This window comes from Borostomias antarcticus, assembly GCF_949987555.1.
Source record: "Borostomias antarcticus genome assembly, chromosome: 5".
Taxonomy (NCBI): domain Eukaryota; kingdom Metazoa; phylum Chordata; class Actinopteri; order Stomiiformes; family Stomiidae; genus Borostomias; species Borostomias antarcticus.
Window position 1 is genome coordinate 29,759,871 of NC_140238.1, and position 19,354 is coordinate 29,779,224.

At 47.9% G+C, this 19,354-nt stretch overlaps 2 protein-coding genes across 2 annotated transcripts; both read left to right on the plus strand.

Annotated features, from left to right (window-relative positions):
• Nucleotides 1–231: 231 nt before the first annotated feature.
• On the plus strand, nucleotides 232–1,290 carry LOC311309761 (heterogeneous nuclear ribonucleoproteins A2/B1; the record flags this gene model as incomplete). The annotated part of the gene is made up of 4 exons (XM_084439085.1): nucleotides 232–315; nucleotides 553–648; nucleotides 883–1,029; nucleotides 1,171–1,290. 4 exons carry the CDS (start codon nucleotides 232–234, stop codon nucleotides 1,288–1,290), a joined length of 447 nt encoding a protein of 148 aa, XP_084295211.1.
• A 1,063-nt stretch (nucleotides 1,291–2,353) lies between these two features.
• Nucleotides 2,354–3,686, plus strand: cenpx (centromere protein X). The gene is made up of 5 exons (XM_084437624.1): nucleotides 2,354–2,416; nucleotides 2,708–2,759; nucleotides 2,882–2,935; nucleotides 3,021–3,109; nucleotides 3,546–3,686. The coding sequence occupies exons 1-5, from the start codon at nucleotides 2,366–2,368 to the stop codon at nucleotides 3,558–3,560; spliced, it is 261 nt and encodes an 86-aa protein (XP_084293750.1). The 5' UTR covers nucleotides 2,354–2,365; the 3' UTR covers nucleotides 3,561–3,686.
• The last annotated feature ends 15,668 nt before the right edge of the window (nucleotides 3,687–19,354 follow it).

Below are 19,354 nucleotides of genomic sequence, written 5' to 3' on the forward strand. Positions count from 1 at the left end.
AAATCAAGTGGAGGATTGTCCTGGTAAGTACCTCAAGGATATATGAGATGTCTTGGGTTACTGTTGCTATTTTACCCTCTTATGTGGTAATTAAAGCAATTATATTATACTGGTGGTGAAAACATAAATGCCGCATTGAAACATTAGTCTGCTGGTGGGAATTGAATGAAGCTCCATAGGGCTGCTTTGTGATGCCTAAAAGACATGACATTTTTCCAGACGTCCGTGGAAATGGAACCAGAGAAAAAAACGAGGAGAGTCTACATACATCTCCCGAAAAAACACATGGCTGCTTTGGCAGAAAATTATGAACTGGTGAATATTTCAGTTATTTACTCAGACCTACAGGGAAGGCTGTGCCTTATTCCTTTACAAATAGTTCGGAATATTTTTCAATTTGGAGTGCAGACATACCATAGTTAAATTGTGTGTGTGTGTGTGTGTGTGTGAGAGAGAGAGAATATGGCTGTGGACATACTGACCACAACTACCAATCAGACTTGATGGCATAAAGGTTAACTATCCTCTTGATTTTCCATTCCATTGTAACAGGATCATGGACTGGTCATTAAGGATCTGAACCCTTATATAAATGAAGGGTATGTACAAGCTTACTTTCGAGACTGGGGCACCATCACAGCATGCAAGGTAAAGATGGAATGCCATTGATAGTTAGTTAAATCATACCGTCTGAATTAGTGATCACTGAAAGGACAGTTCAACAGGCTACAATGATAAAGCTTTTTCTTGGGTAGTGCCCACATACCAATTAAAACCAAAATTACTTTTGTGTATGATCCCTTTGAAAATGCATAAGTGCATTGCGCTGCCTTTGTGTATTAAATGTGCTATAAAAAATAAAGATTTGATTTGAAAACACAGATTCAAAAGGACAACTCCTCTGGAAGTACCAAGGGCCTGGCCTATGTGAGGTTCTCCTCGGAGGCAGAGGCTGACCAGGCTGATTGGGCAGGGCCCCACTATATTGGAGGCACAGAAGTGGCGGTCAAGAGAGTTGTCAGCCCAAAGGTGAGTCAGTCACCTAAACCATATCACTGTCACACGTCCTAAAACAACTACAGTACAACGAGCAATCGATTGTTACTCTGTAAAAATGATTATCAGTGATGAAGTGAGGATAACTGCTTTTTTTCCCGCTTGATCATCCAGATGGACGAAGCAGAGGAGAAAATCGAGATCACCCCATACGTCCCCAGACCCAGACGGTCCCTGGGTCTCGGTTACATCCTTGAGGATGCCCAGTGGTTAGATAACGACGAACAAGAGTAGCCTAGACCATTTTTCAAACTTGTTATCGGTGGACCTGTTTGTCTGCATGACTTAGGCTACATGAACACAATCTCATGTTCTTGAATGGACTCTTGTTTGTACTTTTTAACGTGGATTGCTCTTGAATTACGTTAAACTGCAACTTGATTATTATTAGATGCCTTTACAAAGTTTATCAAAATCTGGTGTCATTGTTTTTATGTTTAGGACATAGTTCTCAGTTCAGCAAAATAATATTGTGACAACATAACTTTGCATGCGTGATTATCCTGTATATCAAATAAAGTACCTGTTTTGCAGTTAATTTCCCGTGTTTAATCACTGACCTCTAGAACAGAGATGGAGATGGATTAACTCTTATCCTACTGATAGGGTCCTTGCAGACCCCAGAGGTATACTTTTTCCTCATATATAACAGGTGCTTTATTCTAGCATTCCAATTTGTCATGACACTGACAATGATAATCAATTTGTTCCTAATGACCTCATATCATTGTTTTTTGTTTGTTTCAATTAGTGCTTTTTAAAAATACTGATGTATTGGACACAGTTAAAGCACCTGTGCAGTTTCAATAGGTGGAAAAAAGTTCATGTTTGGGACATGGGTCCTAATTTTTTAACTGTCACACACACACCATCAGGGGGGTTAGGGACACAGTGTGTGGAATGAGCAGTTTGTTGGTTTCAGAGGCCAGTGCAGTTTCTTTAAATTTAAAGAAAAGTGTATGTTTTGTTTTAATGTTACACAATATGCAAATTAAGTAACTTTGCTATACTAACTTGTAATAACCCCCCCCCCCCAGATTACATTAATTACATAACTAATCATGTTTCGCCATTATGTTTTTTTCTTCTGTGGTTTTTCTTGGGGTCTCCTGGGACCCCAGTCAGTCCATGCATGTTATAGATATATATTAGTTGGTATGTTATTGGTAAGACTCAGAGAGGACCAAGCAATGCCTGTACAGTGAAAGAGGAGGAGCCAGGGCGGTGCTATACGTATGACGTACGAAACGTTGACAGCGACGCAGCCAACCAGTGTTCAAGGCGCGCTGGTCAGGTCGACTCGAGACATATGAACATGAAGATGGCGCAGAAAGAAAACAACGAAATAGTGTTCAAAAAGGTGCGTATTCAGCAGTGACCGACCGTACTTTTATGGAACATTAACCACATATCCTCCTAAAGTAAAACGTTGCCAACTATATTGTGGTCTTATAATATTTCTTTAACGCTACCTTATCGATGTTACGTATGCTAGACTATCAAGATAGGCTGAGTGAGGAGTGTAGCTAGCACTAGCAACTTTCAGTCAACTCTAGACCCAGATGTATTGATGATTGTTGTCTGTCTAGCTAACTATGATAGGAGTTTAGCTTCTTGGTTCACATATTTATCATGAACCTATTCTCTGTAGGAGACTGTGAGCAAACTCCTGTCCAGTTTCTTCAAGGACGATAAAACCAGACGTGAGTATATGTCAGAAACTAGCCTAACAATTTAAATGTTGCTCATGTTGCAATGTTTTACTAGTGGAAACCGTTCCACCATTAACTAACGTTAACCAAATGTTCATGCCATTTATCCATAGTCAGTGCTGATGCTGCCGTCCTCATGACAGAGATGCTGAAGGTGTTCGTTCAAGGTAACAGACTCCATGGTCATTCTGGATCGCTGATGTGGGTTATTATAACCACAAACTTAACATGTCTCTTCTGTCATTTTCTCAGAGGCTTCTCAGAGATCAATGAAACAGGCTGAAGCAGAGGACAATGACAGGGTGGAGACTGAACACTTTGAGAAGATCTTACCACAACTGGTGTGTAAATATGTTTGTATTGTAATGAACAGAAGTAGACTATAGTGCTTGAGCAGAAGATGAATTATACAGACCCTACATTCTCTCTCCCTGTAAATAATATCCTCAAACGTGCTCTTATTCACTCTGCCAGTATATGATTATCAAAGTATGGGTTAATTGTTGTAGACTTATACCCAGTCCAATTTTATGCTTTTAAGTTTGTAAATGGAGATTGGTTTTGGGACATGGGTTTATGCTTCTAACCAGGGCTGAAAATTAACACCTGCCACCAGCCAAATGCAGGTAAAATGTCCAATTGGCGACTAGATTTCGGAAGGCTATCTGAAAAAAAAACTTGGCCGTTAGATTTTTTCATCTACAGTCCCCTTGACAGGTGACTCACCGTGAGCCAAAAAATTAATTTTCACCCCTGCTTCTAACATTTCCTCCCCAGCTGCTGGATTTCTAGTCTGCCAGAAGAGGGAGCCAGAGGTCTGCTCACTGCTTCATTCTGCCCAGTGCTAACATAATAATCTTTAGATTTGGTTGAGACTTACAGTTTGACATCAGTTTGACATCTTTTGTATGGAATGTACTGTGTACATTTCCAGACATTTAGCTCAGCAGTGATTTATTGTGGTATGACACTGCAATGACGGCTTAATTAACATTTGCGCTTTTTAAAGTGGTATCTCTGCCCACTTATGTTTTGGGTTGTTATTGTCAATCTGACTTTCATTAAAGCTGTATTATTGCATTTGTTCTCAGTTGCTGTCACTAGCCAGTTCCTTGTGAGAGAATAACGATTACACAATTGTTTGCCTTTGATAGGAAAAATCTGTCCCTGGCCACAAACATTTGGAGTATACTTTTTTTTTAATGAAATCTTTGCAATAATCCCATTTTAATCCCACCCCACCTTCGTTTGGAACCGTTCGTTAAAGTTGATCGGCGAGCAGCGGCGTTGTCGTCCCTCTGCCTTCGTAGCCGCTGTCACCTCTACGGCCCACCTGTGCTGGTCCGTGCAACAACAGGTGCTTCCAGCATGCTCCCTGGCGCCCCTCATCAAAGCCTCTCGGAGCAGTTGGAAGCAATTAGAGTAATAAGAGGAGCAGCCAGTCCCTTAGATGATGACAAGTGCCAGGAAAAAAGGAGTACCCCCTCCGGCCACTTTGAAGTTCCCCCTTTTGCTGTCCTGGGATGTTTTGGTTAGAGGTTGGGGAGTGGGGAGTGGGGGGGGGGGGGGGGGTTGGGCGTCAGGGACTTCTGCTACGGAGGGAAAGTTGAATGGGGTGCGTGCGTGCGTGAATGTGTGCGCATGTGTCAGCCAAACATCACGGCGGAGACCACACGCGCTGGTATTCCGTTTGCAAGGAATAACAAAACACTGGAACGCAGGAAGAGCAGGGTGTAATTCTGAAGGTAAATAAACAAGAAGGCGAGTAGGATAGAGGCGCTCTCTCTGCTCTCTCTCTCTAGAGGAAAAGTCATCTGTAGGTCCTGCATGTGAGGGAGAGCTATGATGATCCTCCAGCAGCAGAGTAGGGGAACCGGGCAGTGTGACTTCTCTCTGAGTCAGCAGCATAGCTGTGCAACACCTCACACTATTGACTTGGTAGAGCTGAGTGGGTGACTCACTACGCTACCTCTGCCCCTCACACACACACACACAGCTGGAAGTAACTGGAGAGAAGCGGTGAGTCCACAGGCTCTGCTAGGTGCTCAGGGACGCGACACCTGGATATTGACCCGGCGCCTTCTCAGTAGGGCCCAGACTGGATCTAGGCCTAAACAGACGGACAGACCTGGGTTAGCTGCATGTATTTTTGCAGTCTTTGATGTCTAAATTGTACCCATGCATCTCTGGAACAAATAAACCCAACAACAGGTGTGAGAATCCTTACATGATGCCAATAAAACATGTTCTTAAAATTTTATTTAGACTGATTTTAAAAAAAAAGTTTAAAAAAGCATAAATCTATAGGGATCAGTAGAACAGAGACAAACAATCTACATCACTTGAAGAGGACCCTTAATCTTTGTGTTCACTTTTGAGCCAATTCTTGAATCCTGTGTAATAACTTGAACTTACAACAAAACAATTTGTGAATCCTATGTAAAAACTTGAACTCAACACAACATCAACCACTATTGCCACAATCAGACTGTTGTAGTATACTAAGCCTAATGCACGCAGTGCGAAGCTTCAGAATTGAAGTAGTGCGTTGCACTTTCCTCCTTATGCATTTTAGTGGAACAAATGACATCTGAAGTCAGTATTATTAAACATACGAAAGCAGTTAGGAGAAGAATGGGGAGGGGCGTTAAAGAGAGTAATGAATTAAAGCTTTTCTTGATCATACATTAAAGGCAGGGAGTGTCGACAGCCATTCCAGACGGTTTGGAGAGACTCCTCACTCCGGAGCTTTTCCCCAGGAGAGAGAGACTGATCCGTCTCCAGGCCGCAGGCTGGTCTTGGAAGGCCTCACACGTGGGATGAGGCCGTGATCACCGCTAACTTTATTAGCCTGATTGTGGCCATCACTATCAATCCTGACGTTATGGAAGCTGCAGTAGCAGCAGTCTGGCGTCTCCGATGACTCTGCTATCCTGAGACAAACGCAAAGATGTGTGACTAAGCACTGACATACATTTTCGGACTCCCCTCCGACTTGCACAGTTCTTCTCATCTTTTGCCTTAATGGAAAGAGAGACGTTTAGAACAAGAAAGAGAAATAGACACCACACAGTTGAAGAATTTCAGCCAATCGCATGGTCTTTTGTTAACACCTGTTTCTATGCAGCGACACCTAGTCTACAGTAGATTGGATTCTGTTTCAATGTTTGAAGAGCGAAACTGAAAAACCAACGGAATCCAGAGCCGTTAAATCCCTATGCCAGTAGGGCTACGTCATAAATCTAGATTATCATCAGGGCCATTTGGTAATTCCAGTGGTGTCGGCGGGCGGGTGATGTCGCTCTAGGGTGGAATTGTCTGCATCACTCTTTGGTATCCCTGTGTGGCTATGTTGGAGGATTATGTCAGCTTTCACTTTCTAATCCCGCCTGTTCTCTCCGTTCACGCGTCTCTCTGCTACAGTTTAAAATGACACAGCTTCTCTCTGCCGTCCAACAGGCTGTCTTCTCTCAGCCCCTTTCATCTCCGGCCCAAACTATACGAATCCCATTGATGACGAGAGGTGGTTATACACCCAGAACTTCAGACAATACCCAAATAGGCAATAGTCGAAGTGTGTATGTGTGTGTGTGTGTACCACATAAAAGTAAAAAGGCTTGGGTGGCAAATAAAACATTCACTTTTCCCATTCATTGCGTATGTAAAAAATAAATAAAGATTTACTGTATATAATGCATCATTTATACTACACAAGTGTATGATTATGTCTCAAGGGATTTTGTACTTTGTGGATTTGGTTACCTCTCAAAGTGATACTGGACGCGCGTGTGTGCGTGCGCCTGTGCACGCGCGCGTGTGTGTGCGCTGGATTCGGCTACGGCTGTGATGCATTAGAGAGAGCAGGAGACAGGAGGCCCGAGTGGCCCCCTCACGGGCACGGCGCTCCCTAACCCTGATGGAATGCTGCTGGGGACACAGAGAGAACACATTCCTCATGCACGCCCCGAGTGCTCACACGCGACTCACACTGGCATCCGTACACAAAGGCATGGAGACTAACAAACACATATGCTGCTCTCACCAACATTTACAACCGCGGCGCATAACAAAAACATGCTTGTGCACACACATGGTCGCGTGTGTGTATGTGTGTGTGTGTGTGACTAGCATGTACAGAGTGAATGTAAATACAGAGCCCTGGCGTACGTGCCGCTGTGACATGTGGGAGTTCCAAGGGCCCCGTCGGAGGGGGCCCTGGTCCCCGGGGCGGAGCCGGGCTTCGTTAGGGAGCCACGGGGCCTGTTGCGGCACTGATTTGAACATACCTGGCAGTTTCAGCCACTTGGGCACTCTGCTGGGATCACCGCTAACTGGTTTTGGCGCTTGACTTTTCGTCCGGGGCCGAGGCTGGTCTGCTGCTGTGCCCCGGCCTATCGGCTGGGCCTTTGGAGGCCGCGGGGGGCGGAAGGGACTCTTCCGGAACCAGCGAGGTGGATGATAGGGTCAGCAACCTCGGCATGCAGCTGAGGAGCGAAGGGGAGCAGGAGGGATGTACAATTAGGCCCCGGATCAGGCTATTTCTGGAGCCAAGCGCCCCCTACCCAAATCAAACCACCCCCCCCTGTTTATGGTGGCCTTCATGGCCAGGGCACAGGCATAACAACGCGGTAATCCCCTTACGTAACACTGAACAAACTGAATGAGAGAGAAGACCTTTCAATTAGTTTTGGGAAGCCTCAAAACGTCATAAAAGGTGGGTGGGGGGTGGGTTTTGGGGGGTGGGGTGGTGGTGGTGAGGGGCTGATCCGACCCAGTGGGACCGGAGGTCAGCGGAGCACTCTATTTTTAGGCCTCTTCAAAAGGCAACAGCGGCGCATGGGAAAATCCTGGCGCTCCGGCCCCACTGCGTGCCCGTCCATCAGGCTTAGAGAGGCTGTGAATCTGAACGTCATGTGCTCCGAATCAGGACTGGGTCAATGTTTGATGATATTTATAAAGTTAGTAAGTAACGACTGAATTCTCTGGAGCTGGCGGGGGTGGGGGCGGGCGGGGGGGGGGGGGCAGTGAGGGGTTGCCCTTTGTTAGACTTGGGTAGACTTGGACTGCACCAACAGGTGTCATGTCTGGCCCTCTGCCCTTGCCTTGGATCCACTGTAATCGTACATTAGAGAGCACCGCGGCATTGGCAGAGAGGTACTGTACCAATGTGATGATGGACGATCACATTCAAATGCTCTAGGTTCGACTGTCAGCCTGAGCTACCTGCTCCACCAGAAGATGTGGCTGGAGCTGAAACAGCTCTCAGTAATACTTTTATTGTATTGTATTGTAACATTGTATATATCCTCTTAATCCGAATTCAAGTGTAGTCAAACTGCGTTAGAAGTTGCGGTGCTGAAATGGTGCATGCACGGTTTTAGTAATGGGTCAAACCCCCCCCCCCGTCCTCCATTCCCCCCCAGAACAACAGGAGAGGGGCCACGATGTTGTGTGTCTGTCTCCTTCTAACCCACACAGTGGTGGAGGGGTAGAGGGGGGGCACCGGATCTCCAGATTAGCCCTGGGGAGTCAACAGCACAGCTTTCATGTGGACAAGGGTTCATGGCAGATTGCGGGAGAGGTCGGAGAGCAAGGGTCAGGAGTCACGCCGCAGTGTTGGTCCTTGTCATTAACGGTTTCCTGTACGGAGAGCTTTCCAAACACAAGTGGTAATCCCTGAGTGGGTCATGTTCAAAGAGATCCACTCGCAGAGACGTACATGGATCGCTCCACCCGCAGTTGCTCAAAGACACCAGATACCTCTAGTAGCCTACGCGCGAGATAGGGTGAAGGAAAGCACATATTATAGATTCAAAGACGTTCATTTGTCATTATGTATATACAGGTACCATGTGCAGTTAAATGCTCAGAAGATGCTATCGAGATTCAAACTTAGGATCTCCTGTTTACTAGACAGACGCTTTAACCAACCCAGATAGCAAGCGGATGTGTAATGATTCTGGGCCATATATGGGCCGGAACTAAGCCACAAGGGCCAGATCAGGGGCCTCATTTATCAAAGAGCGTGTAAATTCTGGTGTAAAAGAGGGCGTACGACGAAAACGCGGAAAATGCGAAATGTAGCGTACGACGAGAATATTTACACGCTTTTCGGATCTATCAAAAATGTCGTACGCTCCGAAATCCGAGACTGGCGGAGAACAGAGCGTACGCGCACGCGCCCCGTGTTCCGCCCTCTCCACGCCCAAATTCAACCATATATGGTCAAAACTATGACAGCGCACAACGGGGATACCCCGGAAGGAACCGACATAATATAGCGTGGAGCATTAGGACAGACACGTTTATGGAAAAACGCGGAAAGAAGAGAAACTTTTCGGAGACGGAGGTGCATGTGCTTGTTGGTGAGGTCCACGCGAGGAAAGAAAATCATCTTCGGAAGGTAAGCTATTTGTACGAGCCTACATTTGAAAGTGTTGGAAAGCAAACATTCCACACATTCTGTGGTAGGCTATGATTGATTCAGGACCAAAAACAGGGAACGATAACACAGATGACCACTTCATAATGTTAGACCACATTATTAAGACTCTCATCTAAATCACCCGGTAAATCACACTTAAGCATTTATTTGGCTGCCAACAGAAAAACATATCAATTGAATATGGCTACACAATAAAATGTTTAATGCATAATCAAGTTAACAGACAAACTCAAAGAAAATGACTGAAATTGTTACTCCAGACTCTGACGTGGGGTGGGACTCAGAGGAGGGGGAGTCTGCAGTGGTCCTTGACCTGACGGTCGTGCCCCCGCCGGTTGCAGCCTCTACATCCAGCGCCACGACCTCCAGTGCCTCCACCTCCAGCGCACCGGCCTCCACCTCCAGTGCCATCTCCAGCGCCTCCGTCTCCACCGCCCACGCCTCCACCTCCGGCTGCCAGCGTCCCTGCCTCAAGGGTCCCTGAGGGCTGGGCTTCCTATCAGACGCTGTGCTGGAGGCTCATGACCCTAGAGGCCCAGAGGGAAATGGCAGAAGGGATTGGGGCAGTTGTGCAGCAGTTGGTGGAGGTCACCACACTACACCACCAGAGCCAACAGGACATCCTCACTGCACTTCATTCCCTCACACATGCTGTCACGGACCTCACACTGTCACTCACTACCACACTCAAGGACCTCACACAGTCACTCACTACCACACTCACGGACCTCACACATTCACTCACAAACGCGCTCACACACCTCACACAGTCACCCACCAACAGACAATAAAATGGTAGAAATGTGAACCTTACTTGTTTGTGTCTTCATAGCTGGCGCATGACCTCAGTGTGGGCCCTTTGGCCCCGCTGGTAAACCTCATGACGGGGAGGGGGCTGAGGGCTTGGGTCCTCATTTTGTGGTGGGGTCTTGACTGGTTCTCATTCTTATCAGCTTTGAATATACATCTTGGCAAACATAACAGAATGATGTACAAGGAGGGGACAGATACCTAGTGAAAGTACTATTGGTTGCTAGTAAAAAGACAATAATGAGGGCTTGGTATAAGGTGGAACCCCCAACCAAGGAGCAGTGGTGGGTGTTGTGGAGGAGATTTATGAGATTTATTTATGCATTGAGGATGCAGGAAGGAAAGTTTGAAGGGAGATGGGAAAATGGATGGATTATAGAAGGAAGTGTGATGATACCACTAATATTAAAATTGTCATATTTGAGTAAGAAAAAAAGCTGCATGGATGGAAGTACCCATAAGCTGTTATTGTAAGTTTTTATGTTTTATTGTATTGTCGTTGTATGGATGGAAAATGCTAATAAAGATTAAAGTAAATAAGACAAAGAATATGTATCTTGGCTATGCACACACCAAGCCAGCCGTCACGCGCAGCGCCTGCCTCCAGTCTAGCCCCTACCCTGCTGTGCGCCATGAATGAGTCATGCGTGGAGCCAGGCCACCGTGCCACTACACTTGTGATGAGCATGTCGGCGTCACATATGATTTGGGTATTTATAGTGTGCACATTTTAGCGATTCACATAGACGTATTAATTCACTGATGGTGCCCTTATGTGGTGCAGTCGCCATCGCCGTCACCTCTTTGGAGTTCTATCTCGGCCAGTAGGCTGAGTAGCGCCGGATTCAAGGCTCGCATTACGCACAGGAGGACTGTCATTTATATGCTTACCAAACAGCAAACAGGTCCACATGATCACATATTACTGACAATCTAATTGGTCAATTATTGCCGTTTGATGGCATTAGGTGTGTGACATATAGCGCGGAAAGGTTTGGGACAGCGCATAGGTTCAGTTGGGGGAACAAATCCATATCGGACCATGAATGAGCCGGTTAGAGGACACGTCTAATCTTGCATTGCGATATATGTTGGTGCTGAATTGGGCTATTAGCCTACATGTTTGTGCGTTCATGAACTGTCGCTCTTATTCTTTCCGTCAAACATAGTAATTCACCGACGCACCACCTGCGTCGCCAGTTCCCCCTGTGTTCAAAAAGGGTGTAGAACACCGTGTAAATCGGTACGACAACTTGAGAGGTGTCGTACAAAAGCGCGGAGAAAGGCGACTAAATTTCCGCCCTTTCGGCTTGATAAATCGCAATGTGGGGGGGGGGAAATGGCGTACGCCTGAAATCGCGAAAAAGACCGTGTAAAAGAAGGCGTACCTCAATGATAAATGAGGCCCCTGGCCTGTATATGGCCCAGATCCGCTTGCTATCTGGGAACTAAGCCACGCCGCCAAGTGCGGATGGATCTTTGTATGTTGTTTTGTGTGAAGAAACAAGTGTCATGGTTGGAGATATCTTGGAAGAAAAGCGTACAGAGTAGAAATTCAACGCGCAGTGGTATGGGGGTACACAAGTGCTCTGTGATAATTGACAGATGTTATCGGTGGTAGGAAGCGTATGCTGTGCTTTCAGGCAGTTATTACTTAAAGAGCCGTGGTGCCGGCAGGGGCAGCCGGTGCGGCTTGAGCGTATCTGGTGATCTCAGCCTCGCAGTATAAACAGTGCAGACGCCTGAGAGCAATTAATGGAGAGGAAGTGTGCGTTGGGGCCTGAACACGCTATAGCCGCCTCACCTGTACCCCCGCCCCCACCCCCCACTGGCACCAGAGGCACGGAGTGTGTGTAACAGGTGGGAACACAAAACACGACCTTCCGCACGAGAACCACCGAAAATCGCACCGCTAGATCGAAGATGAATTTCCCTGAAGTCCAAGGGTGATATGCTTGTCTGACGCTGCCGGCTAATCTGCTACATGTGGAAAAACAGCAATGAGGAGATTGTGTACTTTTTGATTTTCTCATCAGGAACAGTAGAATGAAGGACAGTGAGGTCGACGGTAGCCTATATGGAAGTATTCACCTTATATCTGCTTATTCATCCATGAACACGGAGTCATGTCTTCACGAACACCTACGTAAAAATAAAAACACTTCAACACTCCACCATTCGCAGGGACAGGGATGGGTGAGATGACACTCACAGCGTCCTCTGCCTGCAGTGCTGTTAGCCCGTAGGCCTGCGGTCCACCCCGAAGGTATTCTGCCCGCAGTATAGACGTGAATCGTAAGTGGGCTGACTTCATTGATAACGAAGATCGAACGTCAGCGGACCTCTGCTTAGGGAATGAAATACCTCTCCTGCCTCCATCTTGGCGTCTCGTTGAGCGATCCGGTAGAGCGGGGGCACTGCCTTCCCGCACGCTTGGGAAATATTTCAAGATTAACGTCAAGGTTCGACGGTCCGGTCTGACAAACCGCTCTCCGTCAGACTTGAAAGTGCACCTGTTGCGCGCGCGTCATACAAATCAAGTCGAACGCAGCGGAGGAGGGAGTCGAAACACTAGCTAGCATCAATAAAATAAATAAAAAGCCCGGTGGGGGCCCCTGTGTGAGGCGGCTCTCTCATTTCGGAGAGAGAGGGTGACGGGGGGGGCAAACCTCGGACCCGGCTTCCCTGGCTGGAAGTCTAATAAAACAAAGGCAGAATAGGAGGGCTGATTTACCAGCCTGTCTGGACGGCCGTGGTGTGGAAATAAACCAGAGCTGCTGGAAACGGGTCGGCCTGCAAGAGGAGAGGAGGACAAGGTGAAGGACAGGGAGGAGGAGGAGATGGAGGATGAGAGTGTAGAGGAGGAGGTGACGGTAAAGGGGGTTGAAGGACAGAGAGGAGGAGGAGGAGAGGACGGAGGAGGTGGAGGAGATGGAGGATGAGTGGGTAGAGGAGGAGGTGAAGGAGGAGGTGACGGTAAAGGGTGGGGGGGGGGTGGAGGAGAGGGAGGAGGAAGAGGAAGAAGAGGAGAAGCATGAAGACAGGTGAATGAGGAGGAAGAAAAGGGTGGAGGAAGAGGAGGAGAAACAGGAGGAGGGGGATGGAGGAGCATGGGTGGATGAGGTGGGGTGGAGAAGGGGGAGAACAGGAGGACAGAGTTACAACATGTGCACAACAGGGTCGGTTGGGACACCGCATGGCTTCTCGTCTGGAGTATACGACCTGAAATGTCTATAACCTGGGAGTCTGCACTGTGAAGCAGGCATGCATATCGAGAAATAGGCCCAGGGCACTGTGTCAAAGGGAACTGGGTGAATTCTCTCAGGCAAAGTCAGTTCGGTCGTAGATGTCTTCTCTCTTGATTGAGGATGTTAACGGGGAACATAGCAGAAATGGAGGCCGATAGGAGCAGAGAGGAGGAGTGAAGTGAGGATTTGACCTTTGGTTGACAGCAGGTGTACTCAGTCTCTACACTCTCTCCTCCTCGGGTTTGACGGAGCGCTACTCGTTTCCAGACGCACGACGTAAACCCTCTCCAAAAACAGCAACAGGGCAGATCCAATCTCAACGAGCCGTAATTTAAAAAACGCCTCCCCTGGAAAAACAACGATAAATTCTGAAGGGCCTTCAAAAGGGCCGCCTCCGCTGCTCGTACCTTTTTGTAGATAAAACAAAAGCACCGGCCTGTTCGTAGACCGACTTCAATCGCTCACCCCCATGACGGCGAACACATCTAACAACAGGCTGAGGCTCATGAGATGTAGCAGGGCTGGGAGAATAGGGAGGCCTCCTTTGAATTTGACCTATGGAGGCTTTTATGGTGTCTGACTGGGGGGCCGTCGGCAAAACAATCTCTCTCTCTCCCCCTCCCTCTTTCTATTTCTCTCCTTTATGTCTCTCTCTCTCCCTCTCTCTCTATTTCCCTTTCTCCCATTCTGTACCTCTCCCTCCCACCTTCTCTCTCTTTCTCTCTCTCTCTCCCTCCTGCTTTTAAGGCCACTGGGTGTCAGTCAGGCTTGCAACGCTGATGTCATCCTTGGTGTTTTGTCAGGGAGAGGTGCCCAGAAGAATGGGGACAAGGACTGGAACCACATCACTCCTCTGGGTTACTCAAAATGAGTCACTGGGGCGATATGCTAATCTGGGCGGCGATGTTTAGGGCTGAAGGGTAATTCCCGTGCCCCAAAAGTGGCGGAGGAGGGGTATGAGTACTAGGATAACTCTCTAGAGATGGATACTCAACCTAGGGAGAACCCAGGAAACAGAAACAGGACACACCGCTTCCATCCAGTGGGAAATCAGGTTGACCGCAAGCTCTGGTGGATATTACATTCAGTTACACTCAGTTGGAAGAGCCTTGGAAAAGACATCAATAGGAGGGCAATATCCTGCTTCTGGCAAGAGGCACAGCCATGACATGTCTGACTGACCAAAGAGAAAAGACCAGGTGTCCCTCAGCCCCGTTGACCCCCCCCTACTTCCAGTGCTGATCCTGCCCACCAATGGCTCCAGAGATCCCTGACCCTTGGCACGGGAGCCTGGGCCGGTCAGCTGTGGAGCCGGGTGGCACCAGGGGGGCCGGCCCACTGTGGGCCCTCAACGGCTGCACGGTCACAGAGCTACAACAGAGGAGGTGAGTGATCTGGTGTGACACTACTGTATAAACAAACGAGTGAGGCACTGTAGGTAAACAGACCCCCCAACCTCCTCCTCCCCAACGCCCACCCCCACCCCTCTCACGCCCCAAAGAAAAAATACATTAAATACCAGCCTACACACTGATGCTAGATTCAAGTCTGCTCAAGTTCTATATTGAATTGCTGAAAACAATGAAATGAAATGAGGAGCAATAGTCTTAATGGTAGAAGTGATAATGCGAGGCAACAGAAATGTGTTTCCATTTTAGGCCTCTAAAGTGCGCTGCTGTTTTCCATTTTCTGGTCTGGATGAAGGCACTTCCAAAAGCCAGACCACTCAGCAGAAGACATGCCTCAGAGTGATGGGATTATATGTATCAACTAATAAAGAAAATAGCCATGGAGGAGCACAAATGTACAGACAGACTGCCTTTCTATATTTCATCCTCTGTGGGATTGGGGAGAAATGTAAGCAAGCTTAAATCAAACATGACAAACCCACTCAGAATGAGATTCAGGGGAACACAGCGAGCGCTGTGTGAGCGACCCGAGCTGCTGAATCTGCACATCTCTCTGTTTGGGTGGAGACCTTCACAGGCAAAATGGAAGAAACTTAGTGACAGAAAGTACTCCTACATCAAAAAGTGACAGTTTGTTTGGATTAAGCAGTCTGGTCGCCTTAAGGTGGTCAGTGTGAGTGGGTAATAACAGATTGACTGGACAGAAGGTGGTGAAAGAGTATGTTGTCTGCGTAGTAAATGGCTAGCCTTGTGAGACCATAGATCTCGCCAGCTCGCATTCAGTTTCCCTCTGCAGATCAGTCGGGGCTTCCGAAATCTTGAACGATTTCTCTCAAATTCTGTTTTGACCGGGGCAATTGGGGACTGTGTTCTGATTTGACTGCTGTTCTGCCTCCCAGTAGAACGTAACCTCAGATTGTTTCCTGTGGCAGGACCATCTCCAGAAGCAACGAGCAGTAGGCTAGCCGCAGTAGCCTAACGTTAACGTTAGTAAAAAACAAAAAACAAAAAAAACGCAGTTATTGCAGAAATAGACTCACTAATAACAATTAGCCTACTGTAAACAACAACAAGAGTAGCCAATGTACAGAGTTTCTCTGAAGAAAAGACGTTTTCTACGAAGTTTGATTACGCTGATTGGCTGGAGGAGTTAGTCTGTCAAGGCAAGTAGCCTAGGCTACTCCCACCTAACCTGGTACGACCAACCCCCCCCCCCCTGAAATCTGACCTGCGGAGAGAAATGGAATGTGAGCTCGTGAGATCAGGAGGGTCTTACGAGGCTAGCAAATGGCAACATCATGCTCCATCAGTTGCTGTTTCCTTGCTGGGGATGGGCTCTGTCGGATCAATACGCGTGGACCTCCTCGCCTTTCTGTGTCAACGTGGTGGTTTATGTCTCTCTAAGGCAATGTTGTTCTTTGCTTCTGCACACATTATTTCGTGAATGAAATATCCCCGGGAGGTGTAGCGCGCGCTGCTGACCGGGTGAAAAAGGCGCGGACAGGACACGAACAGCCGCGTCAGAGTTTAGGAAACCCTGAGGTCGTGTTTGCTGACAGTAGCCCTATCGCTTCTATCTACTTCCTCCATCTCTCCTGGTTGGAGAAATATTGTCAGAAATATGAAAGGAGGAAGCCCAGATGCTCTCCAACAATGTAAAAACAAATCATGGGAAGACTTGTATTCTTCGTTCGCCTCTTGATACAGAACCAGAACCTCACCTTCAGCTGAGTAAACTGTTTAAGTCTATCAACTATGGATGCAGACATGATCTTGCAGATGGGAAAACCCAGAAATGTGGTAATGATAGAGATAGACAAACATGGTCTAACGTTTGATTGCCAGACTTCCCTTTGTTTTTCTAGAGTGTGTTTGAAGTCCTTCTATAGAGGGGCGGGAGGGGTGAAATCTTGGTGAAATGTCTGCACTTTCTGTGACTCAAATCCCCGTTCCCGTGATCAAAATCTCTTGGATGGGATTCGCGAAAGCAGCTGCTTCCACGGTATTCTGCGGGCTACCAAACCGACGCCTTTTGTCTTCACAGCGGAGCTATGGTTGACCCGGCCGTCTTGAACGTAGCCTAACCGGCAAGCGTCTACACGTTTCGCAACCCAGTTTAGCGATAATGCCATTGAGTTTAGGGTTAAGGAAGACCCTAACCCCTAACCTTAACCCTAAACCTCACCCTAACCATAACCGTAACCCTAAACTCAATGGTGTTCTTGCTAAACTGGGTAATCTCGCAACCGGCAATCAGGAACGTGGCGGCGGTGTTTCCTCCACTGTCCCTTTTTTGCGAACGTGGCCCGATGACGCTCGCATGATGGGACAGATGTAATTCTGACTGCGCTCCGCTCTGCTACGCTGTATAGCTACAGTGATGGACCACAGACTTGTTTATACAGTTTGCATTCATCTGTCATATGTCCATTCCCCAATTGTAATCAGTCTCCAGCGCTATTAGTCTGGCGGTTTACAGCACACATCCCCCGCCCCCCTCCCCACACCCCCAGCATGTGGAAACCACGCTCTTTACCCTCTATGTGTTTCGTGACTGCACACACAAGCAAATAAAAAACGAGTGAAGATGTATGTATATGCATGAGTGTGGTGTGGTGTAGAGGAGAGTTGAACTGGGCACTGGATCTAAACACAGGGAGTGTATATGGAGAGTCAGTACAACAAAAGGAACTGGACTTTTTGCTTTGATCTGCTGTGGAAAATAACCTGGAACCAGAAAACAAGCCTTCATTTAACTGCATTACACATATTTTCCACTTTAAAAAAAACAACAACCTCCCAACACTTATCCCTGAAACACGTTATCAGTCCTAAATCCAACAGGTGTGTCATCTGCATCACCATGTGTGCTGCTTTTACATTTACATTTAATAATTCAGTTAAATCATTTTATTTGTCTTAGTTTAGCCACAGTGGCGCCTGATGTACGACATTTCAGAAAACCGCGGCCCTCCAATCCTCCCGGCCGGGGCAATAACTTTCAATTAATGTTTAACTGTCATCTTTATCTTTCAAAGCCTCTCGCGGCCCTCAAAGGCATTAATACCTGCGCCTTGGTGATGCCTTTAATTGCCGTTTAGCATTGAGCGGCCTGAAGAATGGAGCGGAGACTCAGGGGAGGCTGTCGGCTTTAATGAGGCCCCGAGTGAAAGAGGGCCGCTGTGTCGGCGTGACCAAAGGGCCGCCTCCTGAATCCACCTCCATTGGGGCCGGAGTTGTCCTGCGGGGATTTGACGGGCCGAGGGAGCGCAGACTATCTCTCCCCCACTGTGGGGGTGTGAGGGAGGGAGGGAGGGAGGGGAGGGGGCGGGGGGTCTTGCTGTGCACGGCTGGAGCGCGGAACACCGAGGGGCAGTGGGGGGGCGCGCGGCCCCCGTGTGACTGGGAGAGGTCATAACTGCGGCGGGCAGCCGGTGGTCGAAAGGGGACGTCCGGCGCGGGGGGGGGGAGGGGGACACGGCCGGCGAGGGACGCGGCCGGCGAGGGACGCGACGGAGACCTCCACCGCCGCCGGGGGCGCCGCACCTGACTGGTCGGGGGACACGGCGTCTCTCGCAGGGTTAAAAGCCACGGGGACATACAGTGCCGACAAAGGCATAGCGTAGCACCGCACACACACATGGAGACAATGACATGTAACTCAGGGAAGGAGGAGGGACAAAGGCCGTGAGAAACACAAAACCAATGACAACTGTGAAGTCCAGACCCCATATTTAAGAGGGGTACATGGTTCACAGATTCACATGGAGTCCTCCGCCCCCAAAGCCCATTCCAATTGCTTTGATTCTTTATTCCCCCCCCCCCCAAACCCCGCCCCCACCCCATCCTTAAGTCCAGCTGATGGAGGTTCCTTTGTCCACCGTCACCCCGGCAACAACATCAAAGGCCGACTGGCTTTAAATGCAGAGTGGCCAGAAAAACAAAACCAAACCAAAAAATAAAGAGGTCCCAGAGAGGATGGGATACATTCACCACGGGACTTCAGAGAGAGAGAGAGAGAGTGATGGACAGGGGGAAATAAAGAAAACGAGGAGGACGGGAATGGAGGTCTGGAGAAGAAAGAGAAAGAAAGACAGAAAGAGAGAGAGGAAGAAAGAAAGAAAGACAGAAAGAGAAAGAAAGAAAGAAAGAAAGAAAGAAAGAAAGAGAACAAGAAAGGGTGTACTAACACACCCTAACAGACTCAATAGCTGCCATTAGACAGACATTCATCATCATTACAGAATACACAAAGGTGCAGGCTGGGTCATCTTCAGTTTAATGGCAGCACAATAAACAAATGACAAAAAAACGACATTAGACTTTGTATAACACCATTATGGCGCTTGCTTTGTGGCAGATCATCAAAGCCATTAATGGACGTTGAAAGGAAAATGACATGGCTGTTCACAGCAATCTCCTCACCCAGTGACATCTGCATCAGAGAGCAGATAGATGGACGAACACAACAAAGTCGTGTTCGGGGGAATGAACACGCCAGCGACTTTGATCTGAGGAGACGTCCTTGAAGGACAAATGAGGGCTGACTGTTAACAAACAGTCTGGTTATTCTATTTTCTCTGCTTTACCTACAGCAATGCCTGTCACAGCTTTGAGAGGGTGTGTGTGTGTGTGTGTGTGTGTGCGTGTGTGGGACGGTGGGGGTGAGGGGGG